At 37.4% G+C, this 23,805-nt stretch overlaps 3 protein-coding genes across 13 annotated transcripts; 2 read left to right on the forward strand and 1 right to left on the reverse strand.

Annotated features, from left to right (window-relative positions):
- Nucleotides 1–256: 256 nt before the first annotated feature.
- LOC135645276 (probable protein phosphatase 2C 55) lies at nucleotides 257–15,617 on the reverse strand. Of its 11 annotated transcripts, none has more exons than XM_065163503.1 (10): nucleotides 15,454–15,617; nucleotides 12,850–15,178; nucleotides 11,473–11,592; nucleotides 10,699–10,767; nucleotides 10,468–10,544; nucleotides 8,547–9,449; nucleotides 6,944–7,265; nucleotides 4,251–4,400; nucleotides 1,741–2,077; nucleotides 1,272–1,592 (listed from the first exon to the last, which is right to left on the reverse strand). In XM_065163503.1, exons 6-9 carry the CDS (start codon nucleotides 8,969–8,971, stop codon nucleotides 1,760–1,762), a joined length of 1,215 nt encoding a protein of 404 aa, XP_065019575.1. In that variant the 5' UTR covers nucleotides 8,972–9,449; nucleotides 10,468–10,544; nucleotides 10,699–10,767; nucleotides 11,473–11,592; nucleotides 12,850–15,178; nucleotides 15,454–15,617; the 3' UTR covers nucleotides 1,272–1,592; nucleotides 1,741–1,759. The 11 variants fall into 11 exon arrangements, with proteins under 11 accessions (XP_065019569.1, XP_065019575.1, XP_065019578.1 ...); XM_065163506.1 differs by having other exon boundaries at nucleotides 10,695–10,767; XM_065163505.1 differs by adding an exon at nucleotides 12,690–12,728 and having other exon boundaries at nucleotides 10,468–10,767.
- LOC135645277 (uncharacterized) lies at nucleotides 12,100–13,040 on the forward strand. Its single transcript, XM_065163507.1, has 2 exons — nucleotides 12,100–12,538; nucleotides 12,696–13,040. Exons 1-2 carry the CDS (start codon nucleotides 12,251–12,253, stop codon nucleotides 13,038–13,040), a joined length of 633 nt encoding a protein of 210 aa, XP_065019579.1. The 5' UTR covers nucleotides 12,100–12,250.
- Nucleotides 15,618–15,928: 311 nt separating the features above from the next.
- On the forward strand, nucleotides 15,929–22,650 carry LOC135644780 (COP9 signalosome complex subunit 4-like). The gene is made up of 14 exons (XM_065162683.1): nucleotides 15,929–16,175; nucleotides 16,283–16,434; nucleotides 18,074–18,177; nucleotides 18,262–18,322; nucleotides 18,407–18,499; nucleotides 18,581–18,681; nucleotides 19,315–19,423; nucleotides 20,292–20,336; nucleotides 20,448–20,516; nucleotides 20,605–20,696; nucleotides 20,782–20,824; nucleotides 21,769–21,828; nucleotides 22,187–22,246; nucleotides 22,419–22,650. Exons 1-14 carry the CDS (start codon nucleotides 16,040–16,042, stop codon nucleotides 22,491–22,493), a joined length of 1,200 nt encoding a protein of 399 aa, XP_065018755.1. The 5' UTR covers nucleotides 15,929–16,039; the 3' UTR covers nucleotides 22,494–22,650.
- Nucleotides 22,651–23,805: the final 1,155 nt, after the last annotated feature.

A 23,805-nucleotide genomic window follows, 5' to 3' on the forward strand; every position in this document is an offset into this window, starting at 1 on the left:
CGCTGCAACTGTTCGACTCTTCGAGTCGTCGTGTGCATACTCGATGATGTCCAGAATACCCATCGCGATGCATTCTTGCAGCCGTCAACAAGCCCGCCATGCAAAGCAATCGAATGGATCAACACCAAACAAGATGTCATTTCTGTCTCCTTGCATTGGACGAGGCCATACAAGAAACACAGAAACCCTGTCGAATCATTTTCGTCATCATGTCAATTGTCCTCACTTAATGGACTCACTCTGCTTGAACAAACTGTAAAGATAAGATGAAGATTCATTGAATCATAGGGAACTGAAAGGCTGCGTAGGGGTCGAAAGGTATGTATCATCATCGGATGTCAAGAACCAATCCCATGGAGAAAAGAATGAAAGAGACAATCCAACAGAAGCGACCAATCATCTCGAGGGGAATGTTGTGTGTTGCAACTCTGCTTTTTGACTTTTGTCTCCACTCTTCTCGTGCGAAACTTTCCATCTGACACTGCCCTTGAACTGTTTCTTCAACACCACAAAGCTGTGTGCGCCAGGATGCAGATGAGTTTCGAGTAACTCATGTGGGGGACTCCTCCCCTGGGGGGGGTGGTGTCCGTGGGAGTTTCTGAACTCAACCTTATCCATAGTTCCTCTCTTCATGGCCGTCCATCTTCCTCGTCACAAGAGATGCAGACACATGTTGGCCTTGCAGCATCAAGCACCAAGAAAGCTACACTACTTGTAGATTAACAGATAGATGCCTGGCAGCACTCAGCTTCCCAGTTTAGCTTGGCTGTCCAAGAAAAGATAATCGAGTCAAAATCAAAACAAGAGAACAATATGCATCAAGCATACAGTTAAGAGGAGACACTGCGACTGCATCATGTTCAGGTCACGACAAGTATAGATTTCCTCCATATATGAACAAATTAGCCAAAAATATGGATTGTTGTTCCCTAGCAAAAGCTGAATGGAACCAATAGTCTCACTCCGGTAACACAAAATAATGGACCTACCGTGACATGAAGGTTCTTTTAATCGAGATTACGGAAAAAAAAAAAATAACTGAGATTTTGTAATGTTAACTAGAAAACAACGTTAAATTATTTATTTATTTACACTATGCATCTATATTAACATATCCACCATCTGATTCACCCCTCGATACTTGTCGATGCTGATCAGGACAGTTCCTGCTTCCCACGGCCTTGTTTGAGTGCCGTTCGCCGTCCTCCTGAGTTGTCTCCTCTCACCTTCCTCGCAGACAACGCAAAGAAAGAGAGAGAGAGAGAGAGAGAGAGGAGAAATCAGACTGCTTGCATTGACTTAGAGAGAGAAATTTACATCCATTAGCATACTATCATTAGCCTCTCAGTGTCGGAAGAAGTGCTTCAGAAATTGAAAACTAGATGATTAGCCTCCTCTTTTCTATATGACAGAATGAAATAGGCCGCCCACATCATCATTCTTAGTCTCTGCGTTCTTGGGCTAGTATGGTCTGCATTTATCAGCAATCTTACAACTTCGTGCAGAAAAATGGGTTGATTCGACATGATAACTCAGCAGCAAATGACCAGAAGCAGAGCAACATGATGTAGAATCCACGAGCCTTGATCAACCTAGAATGTGCCTTATGAGTTTGAGTTCTTTACATTGTGTAGAACAGAACATCCACTAACTTGTAAAGCCAGAATGCAGCTCAATCTCTTATTTTAAAGTGTTTCTATGGTATAAGCTGGAACAAGAAAGGCATCGTTCATCACATACCTTGTCATAATAGTGTGTGTTATGTACAAAGACACGATGGGGCCTGGTTGCCGAAGGCAGTGATGTAGGATACGATGACAGTAATGTCGTCAAGCTTGCCTCCGTAATATCTATAGCCAGCTTCTTGGGCAGCAGCCGAGAACGGGGTTTGCCTGTTCTTGTCCTGCGCTCGTTGGCGAGCTAATGCAGCTATCTTCTGAGCCATCACTTGAGGTCCCAGACCAGCCCTAATGCCGTGAACCACAACAGCTGTGATCTCACTGTTGTACAAGTTATCAAATAGTCCATCTGTTCCTGCAACGATCACATCACCTGATTCCACTGGGAAGCTGAATACCTGCTCATAAAAATTGACTTAAGAGGCAAATAACATCAACAACAATAATGATAATAATAATTTATGTAGTGCATCCATAAAGACTCCAGCAAGAATGATTTGCTAGCATATATTGAGAAAAAAAAAGATTTGCATATGATTTTTATTGACTTAAAAAATCTATGATAGGATCTCTGAAGATTTATCATGGTGAGTTTTAGAAAAGAAAAATATTATCACTAATTATATTGATGTTATTAAAGATATGTATGATAATGTAGGTACTAATGTTAGAACTATAGAGAGTGTGTCCAATGAGTTTCCTATTAGTATAGGATTACATTAAGGATCCACATTAAGTTTCTATCTTTTTCACATTGATAATGGATGAACTTACCAGTTATTCACATGATAGACCTCCCTAGTGTATGTTATTTGCTGATAATATTGTCTTAGTTGATGAGAGTCTAAGTGGAATTGATTATAAACTTAAGCTATGAAAGCAATGCTTAGAAACCAAAGATTTTAGATTAAAGACTAAAACTGAATCTATGAGATGTAATTTTAGTAATTCTAAGAATAGATAGCATAATATAATTAAGTTGAATGAACAAAAAATTTCTTTAAGTAAAAGCCTTATGCATCTTAGATCAATTATTTAACAAGATAAATAGATTGATAAAGATATTGTTCATAGAGTAAAAACAGGATGTTTAAAATTATGAGGGGTGTTAGGAGTCTTGTGCGATCATCGAATATCTTTGAGATTAAAAGAAAAAATTTATAAAATAATTATGACATCAACAATGCTTAATGGATCAAAGTGTTCAATAATTAAAAAACATATACAAAAAGTTTGCATTGCCGAGATGAGAATGTTGAGATGAATGTGTAGTGTTACAACGAAACATAGGAAAAAAGATACTCTTATTTGCGAACAACTAAGTATTGCTTTGATAGAGGATAAAATGAAAAAAAAAAATTTAAGATGATATGAGTATATGCTTAAGAGACGTCTGGATATGATAGTCAGAAGAGGTGAAATGATCAAGGTTAGTGGTTTGAAGAGAGGCACACGAAAACCTAAAAAGACTTTAATAAAAACTATAAATAAAGATTTAAAAACTCTAAACTTAACATATAGCTTTTTACAGATCTCAATGACGATAAAAAAATCCATATAACTGACCATAAATAGTTGTGATTTATGACTTTGTCGTTGTTGTATCCATAAAGACACTAGCAAGGACCCTTAAATGACAATAAAATGTGATTCATACTAGTCCAAGCACAAGCTAAAATCTAACATCACGGCTTGCCCATGGTTTGGCCTAAACCAACTTACTTATATCACTTCTTATAAATAAATGGTAATCAGTTGCTAGCAACATTATATTTCCACTGACTGTAAGATGAAGAAGACAAATTGTAACTTTATCATCCTTCCAAACACCTACAACCAAAGGGGACGAAAGGCCCCTTGGTTCCCACATTCATAACCTCTCCATTCCTGCTCCCTGAGAATCCACTCAAAATCATGTGGAACTCCATCGATTGGAATGAAGTCCAACATAGGTCAAGATCAATATTGATGGTTCCTCTCCTTTGCATGGTAGCGGCTTGGGATTCATCATCAGAGATCACGAAGGGATAGTGCAGGATTGCAAAACAATGTTATGTACATAACAAGACTGACTTACAATGTGAGGCCTTACAGGTTGACACCGATTCAACAATCCTCAAAGAAGTGCTGAACACTATCAGGATCCACCTTGGAGCATTGGTGTTATAGTTGTGGATATCAGAAACCTTCTCTTTCAACTGTTGTCATTCACTGTTGTACACTGTTTTCATGAATGTATTGAGCTGCAATCAAAGGTAGGATAGATAGGTTTTTTTTTTTGGTTACCTGAATCTTTTCCCCCTGAATTATCTTCTATTTTGCACAATGACTTACATGCATCTTTTTGTAGATTTTAAGACCTTAATAGACTTCTTTTTGCAGTTAAAAAAAGAACAACGTACAACAGGTTACAAATGACTCTAAGACTAGCCATAGGCTCCAGTGCATATTTCTTCAAGAGTAGCACAAATGGTAATCAAAGTACATGCATCACCTCGTCAAGCCCAAATGAAGATTAATGAAAAAAGCACCACAAATGGTAGAGTCAAAAGTAAGACAAAAAATGCTAACCTGGGCAGCACTAGGTAGATCACTTGCATTGTTGCTCTCAAGTTGATAAGTGAAATTAAAATCATGTTGCTGCACTGGTGACCGGAAGATAGTGCATCCATCTCTAACAACTATGAAACCACTGTCACCAAGATTGACAGCACGAATGCCCTACAGGGACAATTGCAACAGAGGCAGGTTAGCAATAGTTACATATTCTAAGAAGCAGAAAACAAATATGTCAAGTTGCAACATGCATGAGAAAATTAAAATTGAAACAAGGATAAAGATTGCTTTGGATTATGTGAGTCAAGTTCAAGATAAGGACCTACGACCCATTTGGCCTTTGCTCCAGATCCAGTGAGGTGATTCCACCACCCTGGACATGCATCAAGACATCAAGTACTGATAAACTCTCAATGTATAAATCATCGCATAGCATATGGATCATGTGTGCTTGACTTACCAAGTTTAGATTGAGAAGTTACAGAAGAACTTACTGTTTAGGACAGAACATATATATTCTATTTTAGGAATCCATAGGCTGGGCACAAAGCATCAGATCAACCACAATAAAAGGTACGGAAAAGAGAAAGGAAAAAATTTTCACAAACCAAAATAAGTGTCCTTAAAATTTTTATCAAAAATTTCTGGAACATTTTACTCCGCTCTATAGTCTAAACACAGCTCATTAAGTACATAATCAGATGATGAAGAAAGACGAAGGGAAGCAAGATAACTAATCCCTCTAGCCTCCTTATGCACATTTCTGCCCTTTCATCCTCCTTCCCTCCAAGCATGTTTGGCTCTTATAATTGATTCCTTCTAATGCCAAACCTCCTGGACAACAGACAAAAAAGCCTCTTTGTCCAAGACAAGGAAGGTCATAACTTTTTCATCTCTTGAAGAGGGTTGTAACCGAGCCAAGCTTTGTGCTGCTCAAGCTTGAATCAATGGGAGCTGATAAAAACATTTATTTTGGCAAATGTTAGATTCAATGCCACAACCTTCTATTAAGGTTCAAGTCCTTTACTAGATAAGCTAGTCAATAAATATATAAAATTTGTATTTAGTATATTTGGGAGTTTATGGAACAATTAAGTGACAACATTATGAATATATTAACTATGTATAGACAAGCCTCCTTTCACAAGCCCATAAACAAGCTTGTTCAAGAGTCAATCATTGGGCTCAAGTTTGGTTCATCAACCTTCCTGATAGCTCATAAATGGCTTGAAAACCCTACTCCTAACAGGTCACTTATTCATGGTATAGAAGTTAATGCTTGAATCAAAGACCCAAGATACCACAACTGGAATTCAATGCTGAATAGCTGATCTAGTGGACAAACAGAAAGCAAGTTAACAATTACTTAAAAGAAGTATCACTTAACTATTATTTGAAAGAAGTATCGCTATGCCTTTTCTTTAAGTGGAATAAGTGATACTAAGAAGAAAAGACTTGTTCGATAATTAAACTTTAAGAATGCTTCTCAAGAAAGCACAGCTAGAAGACAGATTTTGAAGAATGAGGCTGATGTTAATCTTTATATGCACAAACAACATCAGATAAGCTCATATCAAACTCTGATCATCTTAGAAGTGCCTTTGAGGTATGCCACTAGTTGCTAAAGAGTTTGAAAGAAAAAAGTTAAGTACCTTTTTCAAACAAAACTGCACTAGAATTTTATTTTGATAGCATATGAACCACCAAACATCCATTACAACACTAGTCAAGCCTAAAACTCAAAGCAAGTCTAGAGAAACAACTTAAAAGAGAGAAATAAAATATATACTTCAAATCTACCTAAGCAGAAAAAGGTTGGCTTGCTGATTTTATGCAGGCTGAGTTTAAGTCAAGTCTTGAACTTCATTAGCTGGATTGACATTTCATACCATTCTGGCACCCAATGTGATTTGAAAGGACAGATCAAATACTTCAAAGCATATGCCAATATCTGACTCATCAGGTAACATAGCTTCCAGGTTGTAGAACCATCAAAGATTACAATGAATTCAGCCAACATTATGTGGGATCTAGTTTTACAATGACACTGCCCATAAACAGCAAGCTCTCAAAAAGAAAAGCTATAGATGGAGCCAAGCCTTTCATGGCTAATCAACCTGTTGCTAAGCAATAACATATTTAACAAGGCAAATGTCTTGTCGATTATTAAGATGCACCTAAAATTTTTTATCTATGGAAAAAGGAGATCAGTCTAAAAGAAGTACATTATATCTTCTACCTACCATAGTTTCACAACTGTGATGGCATAGATACATTGGAATACAGGCTTCTAGTAATTATATACTATAAAAGTCATTCTTCCTATACTTTAATGCATCTAGGCTTAAACAAAATGAACAATGAACTAAGGGCAGTATGGTAGGGCAAGTAATATCTTACCAATTAAGTCATTGACATTCTCAAATAAAGAAGCACATAAGTTCAGGAAAAATATCAAAAATTGGAAAACACCAATATAAACAAAAGATGGAAAAAGACCAGTGTCCTTTCCTAGAAACTTTACAAGAATTAGCAATACAAATATGAAGTTAATAAAGATGGTTCCTTTTGCAAGTAGAATGATCCTTTTAAATGGTTTTCCCCAACAAATTATGAACTTTATGCTATACAATATCCTCTGTAAATTGGAGGATAAACTGGAAAGCACTACAAGGAAATGCATACAGTAATGCAAAAGGGGGATGGACCTGATCTGTGAGAGCAATAATGCAAGCTGTTGAAGATCCTTCAGCTTTGGTTCTTGTATAAGCTTTCTCTAACACCCTTAATGGATCAATGGACCCTTTGGACTCTTCTTCAATTGCATCTACTGAATGTGACATAAGTGCTCTAGAATATTGGCCTGCATCAACCCCATGATTGGCCCACCCACCAACACCATCTGCTACACCAATGGCCTGCTCGTCCCATAAAAAATGAGCATCCTCACCACCAGTTTCCTCCTTATCTGGGTGTGGCAAATAACACGATCCAGAAAGTAGTTTCAATGCTCTGTTACTTGGCTTTTTCCTGTGTCATACAGCCAAAGTTATCCTCCCGGTAGGCCAACCACAAATAGTATCATCCATAATTAACAAACTTTAACATGTGAAAAAAAGAAAGATCATCCAAGAACTTTGCAACAAGAGACATGTCAAGTTATTGAAAACCAACAAGAAAGATGGGCAGAAGCATACTGGTCAGACTCAGATGAAGGATTATCAAGTTGCTCTTCACGTGGAGACTGATCAAGAGACAGGACAGGAGCTGCTCCAGTAGTACATGATGTGAAGAATAATGAAAATAACTCAATCCCACCCTGTGCAAAAAAATTACAAGACAAGCTTTTCCCAATTGTCTCGGACAAGAACTGATTGTAAACCAAATAAGAGCCCAAAACTTCTTTACATCTCAGAGTCTTGCATACTCTTTTCCAGTAATCGAGACTTCTATTGGGGAAAAAAGCATCAGCTCTCAAGAAAGAACCACGTGTATCCCGACTATCGTGGCGGACAGCCCATGTAGCTCCACCAGGTAAAGAAGTGCAAGTGGATGTCACATCCCTCTCAAAATGGATAAATGACCTCTGAGGGAACACGGAAACCAGGCTACCAATGTTATGTATACGCGATTGACAAGATGAACCAGCCAAAGAAGGAAAAGGAACCGATCGGGACAGTTTTCCGACAATAGACTGTGATGATGTATAGCGATCGATAATTGGAAAGGTTTGAACGCTGTCAACAAGACTGGAGAATGAATGTGACTGAAACAAGCCCGTCTGGCCTTCTCGAAAAAGAAGTTCTACGGAGAATCGAAGTAGTTTGTTGCTTGAGATACGTGTAGCTGGCATCTTCCAACCTCAAGAAAAGAAAAAGCTTGTATCCTCTACTAACAGGATCGCAACTCCCAAAGCAACTTAAAATGACGAATCTCGCGGCTCATTTTCCATCAAGAGATCCTGAAAAGGAAATCGTTATTTGCACGACTTGATCCCTCACAAGAAGAAAAATAATTCGGACGTCAAACACTGAAGTCGATGAAGAGCAAATCGAAGTTTCCAGATTCCATACGAAAAAGATCCCGCAGAACCCAAAGGAAGAAAGGAGACCGCACAAACCCTAAAAAACCACATCAGGCTCAAAGAAAACAAAAGCGGTGTCGAAGTGCAATCTCCAAACAAACAACGAAGAGAGAGAGAGAGAGAGAGAGAGAGAGAGCATAAACCATACGAATCGAATCTTTTCGACGAAGTCCATGGGAATCAGTACGAGAAAGCAAGAAAGAACCTAAAGAAATCCAGAGGCGTACCTCGACCACAGATCGACAAGAAGAGAAGGAAGAGCGCAGCTCCCAGCGATTCCTGAGGAGAGAAGAAACCTTGAAGGGAGGAGGAGGCGGAGGAGAGATGAGTATGGACCGCAAGAAGAAGGGCGTCGCTTTGGGTTTAGGCGTTGAAACCCGGATAGAGAGGCGGGTTTGTTGGGCTTCTTGGAGAGACGAACCGATCCCAAAGCCCAGTGAGTCAACAGTTCGACAAAGTCGGACTCAGGCCGTCCCAGTTTGGATCTACTTAAGGCGAGCCGCGGCTGAACAGCCCTGAGACCCACCTCGATATGCCACGTCACCCATGATTCCTCACACGGGCGGGCCTGGCATATCGCCCATGAAATCCGAAAAGGATCTCTCTCTCTCTCTCTCTGAACAGTGATCGTGAGCATTTGATTACATGTCATGCAAGTATTGATTGCATCAGTAGGACATATATGATTTTGGGCAAGCTATAAGTAATAAACTAAATGATCTTCCAGTCAAATCTTCTCCTTGGCATGTGCCTTGAAACTCCAGTAGGTCTCAGATCACTTCATGCTGCATACATGAAGAAGGGGCATTTACTTTGGTTGATTTAGTACTTATTTTTCGGCTTAAACTGTTGTAGCAAGTGCACAATCACCAGTTACATGGCAACTCAACAACCTAGTTCATTTCATTTCTGATGCAGAAAACTTATTGACTCTTTTAAGTTTGAGATGGTGATGGTGAATCCTCATTAAAATAGGGATATGAATGGATACTGCATTTAAGATCAATGAGCCGATTGAGTGAGAATATGGATTTCTGGTGCAGTTTTGTAATTGAATGTCGAAGATGAGCTTGAAACCAAGTAGAATTGCAGTAGGTTGGCCTTAAATGCACTGCTTGTTTGGTGATGATCTGCATGGAACAGACAAGGAGGAAGCTATTAGTTTCATTTAATGGCCAGTACTGATCAGGAAGTGACCTTATTTACTTGGGGTGCATGTATCTAATTTTTCTTAACAGTGTTGATTAATCTCAGAAACACATAAGTTTATGGGCAACAATGTAGTTTAGAACATCATTATCAACAAGAATGGTGTCATATATATATATGAACATCATTACAAACACAGAAGTTTATGGGCAACAATATATATATATATATATATATATATATATATAGTTCACTTGTTCTTTAATCAGATTCAAGAGTAATAGTTCATAATGTATGTAACTGGCAATACTTCTTATCCCCATATCTTTCCTTTCTCTTTCCATCCTTCTTCCACCTATCACATTATTTTCTTCCTCTTATCCCTCATTGTTATCCATTCTTCTCCTCCCCTCACATTAAAGAGCCTCTCTGGCTTTCTGTAACAGAGCTAAAGAGTTACTGCAACATTGTCCTTGAGAACTTAGGTGTTCAGGATCATTTTAATCTATCTACACTTCTACCAGAGGCATCAAGAGCATTAAAAAAAACACAGAATTTGGAGCTTAATTCCTACTCCTGCTATTTTCACAAATATACACAAAAATCAGTGTTTTTTTATTAACAGGTGCTTCATATACCAGGTTGCATAACCACTTCATATTTCAAATATTGGATTTTCATTTCTTATTTGTTTAATATTTCATTTACTTGTGGACAAATTAAAAAGAATGACCAATGTAGAAGGATCAGGCTGTACTTAATCAAAGTTTGGATTGTAGCAGCAGCCCAATCATGCTGTCACTAACTTGTCTATTCACCTTGTGGATGTATTTGTTCTATCTATTTACCTAAGTTCTCTCCAGATTAATATATCCGGTAATAAAAGGTAAAAAATTTAAACATGATGATAACAGATACAACGTTGTCCGCTAAAACAGCAGAAAAATGTATTAAGAATCAGAAAACTTAAATGTAGAAGTTTTAGGTATAGCATGAGACCTGTTCCACATTCTGCCACTGACCAAGTCATGCCTGGTTGAATTGATTACAATTTTCGCTCTTGTTCCATTCAGTACCTGACATGGTGAACAGAAGTTGTCATTTCCTGCCTTGATAACCAGCAGAAACATGATGAGTATGCAAGGACAAAGATTCATGACATCTTCCTCCTGGAATTGGGAAAGGCAGAAACTGTGAGCTATATCTGGAGGAACAAGCTGCATTACTTGCCCGGAAGAAAGACGAATAACACTACACTTGTTTATTGCTGTTTCTGAAGGCATTGAAGAGACCGGTGCCCTGCATAAAGGCCAGCATTCACGCAGCTTAATTCGAGCAGATTGGCATAACGAGTATGGAATTTTCTACTCTTATCAAGTCAAGCACAGAAGAATCAGTGCGTAAACATGCCACTAATGCACATTTAAATTTGATCAGCAACTCTCTTGTATAATCTCTAACTAAAGAATCTTTAGCCAATTTTCTTAATAGCTCAAGTTGATTGTGATACCAGGGTGGAGGGAATAATCTTTATGATTCTTGTGAGTGAAATGAGTGGAATAAAAAAGAAGAAAACCATGTCTATTATCTGGTATAACTGCCACTAAATTGGGTTGGCTTACAAAAACCTACCATGCGTCGGTTGTAACATCATTCATAAATTCTCTCAGTAGATATAACATTATACATTAAATGGTTTCATGCCCGCCTCAATTTATTGTTGAGCCTGATTCGGGTGGAGATGCACAAAAAGCCCCAACACACCATATTTATTCTTTCCCTAATGCCTCGGCCAAATTTACTGCAAGCCTGGTGGTGAGGTTGTGCATAGTTCTTTTATGTCTCCCACCGTGGTGATGCGTTATTTGTTTGTGGATGAGAATTGGAATTGAGCATGCTCATGAATTAATGCTAACCAACAAGGTGCAGTTCATAATTGCGTGATGGTCATATGGTGCATGCAAGATTTCAAGACATCAGAAAAGCATGCATTTTTTGACTCACTGCAGGTTGGAGTGCAGTATCTGCATTCTTCTGTAAGGTTCAAGCTAGCTTCCAGCTCTGATGTCATGCTTGCTTCAGAAGTGATTGTTCAGCATGCATTTGTTCCCATCTATCACATATCTGCATTACAAAGACAAAAGTTTGACTGTAAGTAAATCCAGACTGCTGCTGCTTCAAGTTCCACAAGTGAAGTGAGCCATCCTACGGTGGATTTCACTATATATCATTCCACTAGTGTCCTAAGAAGCATATATGATAGCAGTATGCATGGCTCATTCTTTGATTATTGCAGGAAAAAGCCACTTAAATGGATAATTTAGTTGAAAGTTATGCTAACTCCTACTTACACCAAGTAAAGCTAGTTAGTGCAGAATGTGGACACTGATCAATGAAGTCATGTACAGGTGGTGAGAGTGGCAAAGAGTTAGACTTTGGTGGCATGAAATCATTTAGGGAGTTGTTTTAGATGGTGAGAACTTCAGCATTTAAAGCCACACTATTCAACTATTAATGCAAGGTCTGCCCTCCTTTTAAATAGGGTTGGATGAAGACATTTAAGAACACTCTTTAATATTTGCACCCTCTCCTGCACGATCCAATATATCAAAAGGATGTGAGAAGCTTCCATTTTCTGCTCATTCCCTCCCTCCCATCCCTTCCTCTTCTTCCTCCCCCTCCCCAAAGTTCTCTCTCTCTCATATTTTTCTTTCTTTTTTTGTAGCAACCCATGCTTCTTTTGCTTTATGCATATGTAGATTCTTCACTAGGCTAGTTTTGGATGATCAAAGGGTTTCTACAAAGTTCTCAGAATCAATCCAACTTAATGGGAGAGAATCAAAAGCTGAGCAAGGGGAGAGGCTGGAGACTGATGGATCAGACCCAGCTATCATTAGGTCCACATGCATCGATCTTAAGCCAGAAGACACACAGCTTATCTTCAGAATCAGATGGAAATGTTGGAAGGAAGAGAAAACAAATTTGTCATGAGATTTCAAGCCCAACTAGCATTGAGCTTCAGCTTAATGATCCCTTGCCACTTGAATGGGAACAATGCCTAGACCTACAAGTAAACACACACTCTCTCTCTCTCTCTCCCCCGACATACATCTTATTTGTTATACTGTTGCATACAATTAATACTTCTTATTGTGTCTCAAGGCAGTACTTATGATTTTGTCATGCATTTTATCATCTTCTGACATTCTTTAAACTAATACCTGCAGTCTGGAAGGATGTACTATTTGGACAGGAAAACCCTGAAGAAAAGTTGGATCAGGCCCAAGGAACATGAACTAGATTTGGATCTCAACATCTCATCCTTCTCAAGCTCAGAAGAGCAATCCAACTTGACAAATTCAGATGAAGCAAAGAAGCAACCTAATTCATGTGGCAGCATGGTCGCGGTAGTCTGCATCAATTGTCATCTCCTTGTCATGCTCTGCGAGTCATCTCCTTCATGCCCCAACTGCAAGTTCATGCACTCGCCACTACCATCTTCAATGCTGCAAGCCCCTCCTCGGAAGCTCAAGGCTGTCAAGCCATTGGAAACCCTTCATCTCCTACATTAGTTAGTAGACTGATGAACGTAAAAAGAAGTAATAAAGAAAAAGGTCAATGTTCCTGCTGATAAGAACAAGCACAAGATTAAGTGTTTATACTGGGACAGCGGTGGTTGCACCAGTTGATATTTGAAATCAGTGAGAAAGAAATGGTAATTAGGTAGTGGTATCTTCCATACAAGAGTAAGTCATGTTATAAAGCTGTCTGCGTCTGCACACTAAATTGCACTTGAGATGGTAGTTCGAGTGAGTGAATGAAATCATATCAGCTTTTTCTCTCTCCGGTTTCCATAACATGTAGATTTGAACTCACTGAAGGAGCTAATGATTTGGAACTTTAAAGAAACATGGTGCTCACTGCTGAAGGGAAGGATCAATCCCAGGTGTAGTAGAATGCATTCTTAAGCTGATAGCTGACACTAACTAGAGGAAAAGAAGTGTTACCCCATGCAATGCCCTGCCTATTTATACATAAATTGGGATATGAATGTTCAAATAAACAAATATGTAACTGTGTAAGAGATGGACAGATGTGCACACACACTTAAAACTTTGGTTCATCTAATTATACTCTGTGAGGAGCATATTCAACAGCAGTTGCATTGTTTTAATCTCAAGAACAATGAAGTAATGAAGTGAAAAGAGTTCTGGGTTCACAACTTAAAGCATTCAAAGAAAATGTTAGGTAAATAACAGTTATCTGGCTGTACTAGTGTTCCAAAGTTATGCAAACAAGAAACGCAACATTATTAAGAGGAAATGACAGAATTGGTAGAGGATGCTCAAAAAAATTGGAGACATAGGAATGCTACAGAGAATAAAAGTCTGCAATCATTTAAAACTACAAAAGCCCTGGTGCAATTGTAAATAAGCATAAAAGATATCACAGAACTTTAATTTCTACAGAACAATACATTGCATAAACTTTTGTCTTAAACCTGAGGACAACAAAGAGAATGTAGATAAACAGAACACGTGGGCTTCATTGCTGCATGTGTATTATTTTGGATTTATGTTTTATCTATTTTATTATCTTATTGTTCTTTTTTATCAGAACTTTCTATCTCCACAAATTAGGATGTCGTTACATCTCTAGACAAGAGGAACGTCAACAAATTGTTATAAAGCAAAGAAACTCTCCATGGATGATCACTGTTGATTAGCAACTCGACAAGCCATTCCCATCCATCTAATAGATCAACATAGAAGTAGAATGAGAACTTATAGACATTTAATTCAGTCGTTTTAGGTTTTTGAAACTCCTGATTGTGAAACATAACATGGCTTCGATCAACATAGAGGAAGTAGTGTGCTATGGTTGGAAATGTTAGCTAAACCAGAATATTCTATGTATTAAGAGCATAAAATTGTCTTACAGTAAATTAAAACCACTTATAACTTCATAAGGTTACCAAAAAGTTGACATCATAGAAGAAGGATGAGAAATTTGAAAGTTAGGAAGGATTTACATCACCAAGAAACAATGAAGATCTGAAAGATCATGCTGCAAAAAGATGTCCACCGAGAATCCATTCAGTCAGGATGGAAAAGAAAATCCATGAAATCCTAAAATATCGAAATCAGCTATCTGCCTATCAAGATAGCCAAAGTTGATAATCTTCCTTTCCAATACAAATCCAGTCCACAATATAAAATCCTAATGTGAGGAATAGAGATCATAGAAGGATAAGAAATTTATTAGTTAGGAATACCAAGAAATTCTCTTTCCACTCTGAATTTTTCCAATTGCAAGGATGGAAACTGTAGAAGTGTATAAAAATTGTAAGCTAGTAAGGATATATGCTACCGAGAGACAACAAAGATATGAAGATTTAGTTGTAATTGCTCATTATGTAACCCATGAATCCAATCATTAGGAACAGAGAAGAAAACCAATGAAACCCTAAAATGTTCAAATTAGCTATACTTCCCCATCCAATCGGATCCTTCAAGCAGTCCTCGAAGCAAAACCCGATTGTAAAGATGGACATCACGGAAGAAGAACGAGGATATTGCACGCTAGAAAATGTTGTTCCCCTTGAACCCGAGCAATGGACATGGGAAAGAATATCCACGAAACCCTAAACTGTTGAAGTCAGCCATCCACATATCAGGATGTCTCCAGTGATTCATCCTCTGCCCACAATCTGCATCTGTCGAGCAGTCAAACACGTCTATCCCGACAACCAAATGGATATAATCATGATAACTACAAATTAATAAACGCAACACTGTCACGCACAATATAAGAACCTTAAATGACTTCCTGTGGTCACGGATTCGAGAGCTATCATTGGGGCGCCAAAATTGAGCGCAAATGCCAGCTCAAACCGATTGCAGAGCAAGCATAAAAAGAAATGGATGTCATACTGATCGGAAAGAAGCATATTATCCAGCAAGAAAGAAGAGATTGAGGAGATACCCTAGAAAGGGAGAGGATCGGAACCCTAGAGCGGTGAGGGGTGATGGCTCTGGGACGGGTCGCAGTTCCGGCGCCGTATCTCCAACACTTCCCCGCAGGGGATGATGAGATCATGTTAATATGTTCCGCCGGAACATTGTTGCTCTGCTGCAATTCCGAAATCGTCCGTCTAGTATTTAAGATATTAAAGGAAAGTAAAAGTACTAAATAAGAAAACAAATAAAAAAGGGTATCTTATGAGAAAAACAAAAAAATAGTTTTAAAGAGAAATCATCTATTTTTTATTCATCATAATTCCTATAATGCCTCATACATTAATTTTATAATGAATTCAAGAAAAAAATATATCCAAAAACAGCAATTATTTAAGAGTTAAAAAATTATTGAGGAAATAATAATTATCCAGTATGCCGTTGGAAAATATTGATATTCCAAATATTAAAAATAAGACATGATTACAATAAGAGGCATTTCCATCATTTTGGATGAAGACGACGTCGACGGTTCTCGGCGAGCAGTACAACGTTTTTTGAGGCCGCCGAAATTTAGGGTTCCGACGAGCGCAGTTTCTCGACAAAGAGCAGCGATGGAGAGCGTTCTCGCGACCGCCGCGGCCATCACGGACCAGCGGCAAAAGATTGAGCAGTATAAACTCATCCTCGCCTCCGTCCTCGCCTCCTCGTCCACTGATGTCACCCAGGCCAAGCGTTTCATCGATCACAGTACGGTCCTCCCTCCCTCTAGATCAAGGTTTTCTTCCTCCCCCCCCCCCCCCCCCGTCTCTGTGGTTTTTGATCGGCTCTTTCTCCCCGCATTGGTTGGTGTTTAGTGGTGTCGGATGAGGTTCCGCTGATGGTATCGAGGCAGTTGCTACTGACGTTCGCACAGGAGTTGGGAAGGCTTGAGACGGACGTTCAGAAGGAGATCGCTCACTATGGTCTAGCTCAAATTCAACCCAGGGTTGTGTGTTTTGAGGAACAGGTATGGCTTTTGAATTCTGGCACTCGTTAAAAACCTCTTCTTTGACCTTACATGCTGTGAGGTCCGACGAAAAAATGATGAGAGCGGCATCTGCTGTTGCAATCCAACTTCTTGTCATGCTAACTAGCAGCATTCAAGTAAGGAGTAAATAGTGGTATTTTGGGCTTGATGCATATTTATTCGTTCGGTAGTTTGTGTCTTGTTAACATGAATAAAGATAGGTAACTTGATTGTCATTTGACATATACACTATTTCACACAAGAGAAAGTGGAATTGAGTGCTCGTATATGCTATTTGTTTATGATGAACTACGAAGTCAGCTGAGAAGGCACTGAATTTCTTCTTTAAAGTTCTATTTTAATTTTTTTCGGTGAACAAGGATTCTTGATCTGAAGCTGGACTACAGATCGTTGGTATACTTTTTCATTGCCTTTAAATTTAAAGGCTAAAAAGAGTCTCAGGAATCTCTTTGCAATATATTTTCAATTATTTGTAGCATTTTTTAATAAGCCTTTTCTAACATAGATTCTAATGTTGTGCCTTATTTACATCAACTCAGATAGTTTCAATGTAAAATTTGGTTATTTGGTTGGATTGCTTTTATAGTTTTGATAGAAAAGGGATTGGGAAGCAACATATCATTCTTAATTTCAGCTACTCAAGATAGATTCCCTTCTCAAAGTGATAGCTTCTTCAAGTGTCTTAAAACTGTTTGTTTGCTGGATTTAGCTTCCATTGGTGATGAGCATGGACATGAGAATGTGGCACTGTCCAATTTGCCAAGGAGGGGAATGGAGGTTCAACATACATGATGGTGTGAGAGAAAGAATCAAAAAGAGCATATTACTTTTTTTTTTCCATAAAAGGCCTTAAAATTGTGATAAGAACAATTTCTTACGTTTGTTTGATGATAGGATAATGTAACTAAAAAAATTCTAACATCTAACAAGTGTCCAACTCATGAGCATGAAAATATCTGTCATGATTTGTGTGTTTCGATGCTAGAGTTCATGTAACATTGTAAATGATTCTATGATCATTGTGATTGCAGTAATTCTAGCCGCTTCCGATGTAGGTATTCATCTCCAAGTTATGTTCGAGGAGTTATTATTTATTTTATCTGAGTTCTAATGTATGTTCTATTCATGTTTGAGGAGTGTTCTGTTGGTCTGTAGGGGAAACTTCTCTAGATTTCTTTTCTAATCAAGTTAAATCTAAAAACAATTTAGATCACATCTTTGGCTGGATTTTTCCTTCCTAGACCTGTTGGCATTAATAATAATCTAGAAGAGTCCAATTCTCTTCTTCTTCATTATGTTGGAAAACAAAATATGAAACCATATTCATGGCAAACTTTGAAGATTTCATTTGCATCAACATGTTGTATGGCATGCAATGTGATAGTTCATGCCTATCCTTTACATTTGAATCCTAGTATCTGCACTATCTGTTAACTTTTGCATCATACTAAACCATTTTTATACTAGGGAGAACATCTTGATTCTTGATTTGTATGTCTGTCTTCTAGATTCTTTGTGAGTAAGCTTGAATAGGTCTTTTGTGAAGAATATATATGTACACTTGTTGGAATGGCCTTTTTCAAACTTTGGAGCTTTCGTCTACCTTCAATTCTCTTAGGTGCTAATCATCAGAGAGAAACTAGCTGAACTCTATGAATCTGAACAACAATGGTCAAAAGCAGCACAAATGCTGAGCGGGATTGATTTGGACTCTGGAATTAGGTAAATCTCTTTGTTTAAAATATATATTTGTCTGACAAGCTTACCCGAAAAGCCTTATCTTTGTACTTGGAATTCGTTTATCAGGATGCTTGATGATACCTATAAGCTCTCCAAATGTGTTCAAATTGCTCGCCTTTATCTTGAGGTTTGTTAGCATCACATTATTTTAACTGAGGATTATCAGAATATACATCTTACAGTTTATCTGAATTCTGCTGCATGTTCCTAGGATGATGATGCTGTTAATGCAGAGGCTTTTATTAATAAAGCTTCTTTTCTAGTCAACAATAGCCAGCATGAAGTGCTAAATTTACAATACAAGGTGATTATGCTCTGGACATCTAGGTTTCTTTGTTATCTGACACTATTTTCTAACATTATTTGTCTTTTTTTTTTTCAAAAGGTTTGTTATGCTAGGATATTAGATTTGAAGCGGAAGTTTCTTGAAGCTGCACTTCATTATTATGGTATTTCCCAGATTGAACAACGTCAAATTGGAGATGAGTAAGTTTACTTACTGATATTTGTAGATTAAAATTTGGGATAAAAAATTGATCTTATTGATGACTTACTGGCAATGATTATTCTCTAAATCTATGTTTTGTCTATTTCAACAGATATACTGTAATTTATTTCTATAGTACTTAGGCTTCCTTTTCTTATTGCTGTCTTTACTTTATTGGCATTGCATATTTCTCAGCAACTTTTAACCCTTCCTATTGCCCCTTTTTTTTTGTGATTTTTCTTTGACATATATAGTTATATACTTATATTATGTGTTTGCATAAATGCAATATTTAGAGGAACTCTCCCTGGTACAGTAAGGTTTGCTTTGTTGCTACCTGTATATTGTGTTTGAACTGTTGAAGTGGCCTCTTCATATGATGTGGTGAGGCTGCATACAGTTGATCCATCAGACCGCAAATGATGGAGCCCTATGTGCTTTATTGTTTTCCAGTAAGCACCCAGTAGTATACATGTATAAAATGTGCTGTTAGATTTTTTTTTGAAGTGTTTGCAAGGTTTAATGAATATTGGTTCACATGCTTTTTTCATTTTTCTTTCTTCTTCTTATATTCAACTGTTCTTACCAGGTTATTTGGTCTATAATGCAAATTTTGTATAATTGAATCTCAGGGAGATTGATGAGGATGCATTGGAGCAAGCTCTCAGTGCTGCTGTGACGTGCACGATATTGGCTGCTGCTGGACCCCAACGGTCCCGTGTTCTTGCTACCTTATACAAGGTATCTACGTCACTTAGCATGAAATTTTAGTTCGTGCTGCAAATATATTCCTTCACCTCAGTTAATTGGCAAACTTAATGTGTTTTCCGTGACTATCGTCTCAAACTGTGAAATTCAGCTTTATCAAGTGATTGACATAATTGATGTATTTAGTGTCAATTTTTCCTCCTTTTGCAAATTCATAATGGAGTTCCATGGGACATCAAATTTGATACTGTACTTTCCATCATCTTTTTTGTCATGCCTTTTTGGCTAGCTAAAGCATAACATGTGGCTCCTGATTAAAGCAAAGGCCACAATACCATTCAAGTTTTTGAACACCAATACTGGTACCCATAGTGGAACCTTACTGAACCAGTGCATACTGATTGATATGGTACAGAATGCATCGATGTGCTAATAACAATTATACAAAAAAAAAATGATTTGCTGATACTGATTTGTGTTAGTGGTACACTGGTCTATTGGTATGGTGTGTTTGATATACCACAATGTTCGAAACCATGCTACCATTTATTGATTCATGGTTTTCCTAGAATTCTATTTTAAAAATAAATTTCAGCAACAATAGTAAAAGTACACTTTCGGATCCTTCTTTTAGATTGAATGGACACTTGCTTTAAGGGAGATTGTGTGATCTGGTCATCCTTATCAAATGTACATAGCTAGGATATGGCTATATCGTTATAAGCTTAATTTGGGATGAGCCATTGTGAAATGTGTTGATGTTGTTCTTTCAAAGTAAATTGTTTAGGGAGTTCAGCAATTAAAATCTTTTGTTAATTAGAGCTGTTTCTTATTAAGTAACATGTTGCCTTATGGAATTTGATATTGTTGAAAACTTGAAATTTCTCCTTTTCCTTGTCAGGATGAGAGATGCTCAAAGCTGAAAATTTATCCCATTTTACAGAAGGTAGCCATTGTTCCCTTCTTTATAGGTCTCTTACTTTTGGTTATATCCCCACTACCTTTTTTCTACTCTATTGAAGAATTTTGATTAATATAAAATTATAAATGCTTTTAGGTGAATCTTGAGAGAATTTTGAGGAAACCGGAAATTGATGCATTTGCTGAGGAACTGAAAGCACACCAGGTAATCATACTTTGCTTATTCTTAGTTTTATTTCATTTTTCTTGTCTATCTTGTTGATATGGTACATTTTATCTTTGTTGTTGAACAGAAAGCTCTTTTACCAGACAATTTTACTGTGCTGGATCGTGCAATGATTGAGCATAATCTTCTGAGTGCCAGCAAATTATATACAAATATAAGGTTGAAAAAAAAGATAAACTTTATTCTGTAGATTCTTATTAACTTATGATTTATTTGAAAAATGATTTTTTCTTCTGATGAGCAGTTTTGAGGAGCTAGGAGCTTTATTGGGTATTCCTCCTCAAAAGGTGTGCTTTCTGTTAATCAAATTTATGTTGCCAGCTGTGATGCAGATTTTTTGTTCTTTGATCACTTGTGTTGTCATGTATTGTAATTGTTCTTCTGGTCATGTGCTGAAGTTTGCTTCTATATTAATGTGTCAATTCAAGAACTATATGCTTGATATCACGTGCTTGCTAGTATGGCATAACTCGTTATTATATCAAGTCCCTTTCTTTAGTTGCCAAAAAGAAATACAGCTGAATGTTATTTCCCCTTTTCAGGTTCTTGATATTGGCACAGAAAATTTCCAGTGGTCATAAAATACTTCACTACTACACTTTTGTTTTCACCAGTTATCCTTTGAGCATTACAACATGACTGCTATGCCATATTACAGTTAGCTGGTTCTCAACTCTTGATTCTGTTACCTGCAATAGCTATATGATGTTAAAGAGTATAGTGATCAATTTCATTCACTGCTGATTGTCTTGATTATCATTGTTATCCACAGCCTTCTTTCATCAAGATGGTTTAGTTATGTTATAGAGCATAACTCAAAATCAAGAGGGAAGTCTTATGGCATAGGCTGAACTATGTTCATTTGGAAGGATAAAGACACTTTAGACACTTGCCATCGACCAATCTTGGTTCTAATATCAGTTGAGAGAACAACAAAATCTGCTATGATTTTATGAACTACCCAGATCTGGAAAATTCAGAGACAGTTTCTGCTTGGTGCTTCAGGACTTTCTTTATATTTATAATGCTAATTCCTATTGCTTGATTTTATATGGCTTCCAGAACAAGCATATCAAATTTCTAGATTTTCGAAACAAATGTGACTTGTCATCTGCTATTCTACCACTTCATTATTTTTTGGCATATTGTAAAATTTTGGTCATATTTCTGTCTGATTATATTGGAATGTTTCAAAAATCAATTATCTTACTTTGACCTATGATTTTTGCAGGCTGAAAAGATAGCAGCTAGAATGATCTACGAAGATAGAATGAGAGGATTAATCGACCAGGTAAAGATCCTCTGCTATGTAATTTAAGGATAAAATTAGCAACTTACTCCAGAATCTTCTTGATCTGGGTTCTAGCAAACCATGCTTATCCCCAGATCAAGAGACGCAATAAAACAACAGAAGTAATGCAGCAGAGATGAAAAATTACAATCACAAGCACACTTGGCCATACTATAAACAGCAAGCTGTTTCAGAATTATCTACACAAATTCATTATTCTACTATCACTCAAATGAGAACTTGCCACCTTTTTATACCCTTATATTCCTTACGGGCTTCGACATTTTGTGTATGTATTTTAGTAAGATCTTGCTGATGTATCAACATAACTACAAAGTAACACATTTCCCTCTTCCAGGTTGAAGCTGTCATATGTTTTGAGGATGATACGGAGGAGTTGCGACAATGGGATCAACAGGCATGTCTAACTTGCACTTGCTAAGTAAATGATAGAACAATTATTAATAATTGAGATGATACATTAACATGTCTATGACTTAGCTAAGGAGCTAGGGCTGAATTTTATTATAGATTAAAATATTTAATTGTTGTATGACATCTAACCCCCCCTTTTTTTTTACTACATGCAGATTGCAGGTTTATGTCAAGCATTTAATGATATACTTGATGGTATGACAAGCAAGGGCACACCAGTTCCTGTTTGAAATATATGCCTCGTCGAGAATTTAATTGGTACATACGATTGGGGTAATTCAAGTTTTTGGAACTTATCATACTTGAATCATCTGTGTATAGCGAGTGACAAAATTGAGGATTTCCTCCCACTTATATGAAATAAATATAGAGTACTTTGAATTATTATTATTATTTGTACCCTTCCTTTGTTATTAAAATAATTGCTTGCCCTTATTTTATACCCTTCGTATGGATCTACCTACCGTGGGGGAAAAATTAGAAATAAGGAAGATCAATTACAATAAAAATAAATACATAACGTATGCAGGTACATTGGGATGCTGTGAACGATATATTTCATGGATATTTACTAGTAAAGAATAAAATATAAAAAGAAGAATAAAATAATGAGATCAATATCCTTCTTTCGACATATATATACCATTATAAAATTGCAAATGTACCATTATAATTAATATTCAGTGAAACTCCATCTAATAAATATTAGCATAAAATCAAATTAAATAATTATTTCCTAAACTCCAATCCAACACGTATACGCGTATATACGGCTCGTTCGGGTTATGTCTACGCCTTAGAGAATGGGTTTAAGACATATTTGGGCTGGCCCATAAATTTCGAGCCCACACAGGCCCATCAATGTCCAGGTTCGAAGAAACCCTACACCGAGCGCTTTTAGGGTTTCGCCAGAGCGAGCCCTATTTAACGGCCATCCAGTCTCCGTCGTTGCTACGATCCTTTCCCTCTGACGGTACTTTTGCGGCTCGAACTCTTCTTGTTCTTTCTCCATCCGTCGTTTTTGATCTAACTCCCACTTCTCCGATCGAAATGTGGCTCTCTCGATGACGAGAAACGAAGCAGACGGGCGGTCAGAATCTGATGCCGTGTTGAATGTCTGCAGCACTCATCGGCTTTCCTTGGAAAGCATCCGAGAGAGATTTCACTGATCATCGGTCTAACATCTAACGTTACGTACATATTTTGGTATTTTCTGGTATTAGTTTTGATCTGAAACATGAATCTGATCCGCTACGATGAAGATGCTGAATACTTATGTCTGGACAAACGAGATCCTTTTCTGTGTCGATGACTTGATTTGCTTTTTCTGAGCAGCATCAGATCAATTCTTTTTTGTTTTTGATGGTCAAGTAATTGCATCAGTTACCCTCCTCTTAGATGTTCATTTGTGTGTTCTTTTGGATCTAAGGGGATATAACGGGTGCAGAAATCTAAATGGTTGGCTTACCAGCCCATGGCATTTGATTTGGTTGCTCTGGCGTCAAATGGTCCGATCGAAATGCTTGTCAAATATCAAGATGT

The sequence above is a fragment of the Musa acuminata genome, chromosome BXJ3-8, assembly GCF_036884655.1.
Source record: "Musa acuminata AAA Group cultivar baxijiao chromosome BXJ3-8, Cavendish_Baxijiao_AAA, whole genome shotgun sequence".
Classification (NCBI taxonomy): Eukaryota; Viridiplantae; Streptophyta; class Magnoliopsida; order Zingiberales; family Musaceae; genus Musa; species Musa acuminata.

What these genes read in the sequence shown, in the direction of transcription:
- LOC135644780 (XM_065162683.1), top strand. Translation starts at nt 16,040, where the DNA reads ATGGAGAGCGTTCTCGCGACCGCCGCGGCCATCACGGACCAGCGGCAA. An exon ending in CAAGCGTTTCATCGATCACA is followed by an intron (nt 16,176 to 16,282) that starts GTACGGTCCTCC and finishes GTTGGTGTTTAG; the next exon opens with TGGTGTCGGATGAGGTTCCG. An exon ending in AAATTATATACAAATATAAG is followed by an intron (nt 20,697 to 20,781) that starts GTTGAAAAAAAA and finishes TCTGATGAGCAG; the next exon opens with TTTTGAGGAGCTAGGAGCTT.
- LOC135645277 (XM_065163507.1), top strand. Translation starts at nt 12,251, where the DNA reads ATGATCAAAGGGTTTCTACAAAGTTCTCAGAATCAATCCAACTTAATG. An exon ending in AACAATGCCTAGACCTACAA is followed by an intron (nt 12,539 to 12,695) that starts GTAAACACACAC and finishes TAATACCTGCAG; the next exon opens with TCTGGAAGGATGTACTATTT.
- LOC135645276 (XM_065163497.1), bottom strand. Translation starts at nt 8,088, where the DNA reads ATGCCAGCTACACGTATCTCAAGCAACAAACTACTTCGATTCTCCGTA. An exon ending in CCTTCATCTGAGTCTGACCA is followed by an intron (nt 7,266 to 7,432) that starts GTATGCTTCTGC and finishes TGTATGACACAG; the next exon opens with GAAAAAGCCAAGTAACAGAG. An exon ending in ATCTACCTAGTGCTGCCCAG is followed by an intron (nt 2,078 to 4,250) that starts GTTAGCATTTTT and finishes TTTTATGAGCAG; the next exon opens with GTATTCAGCTTCCCAGTGGA.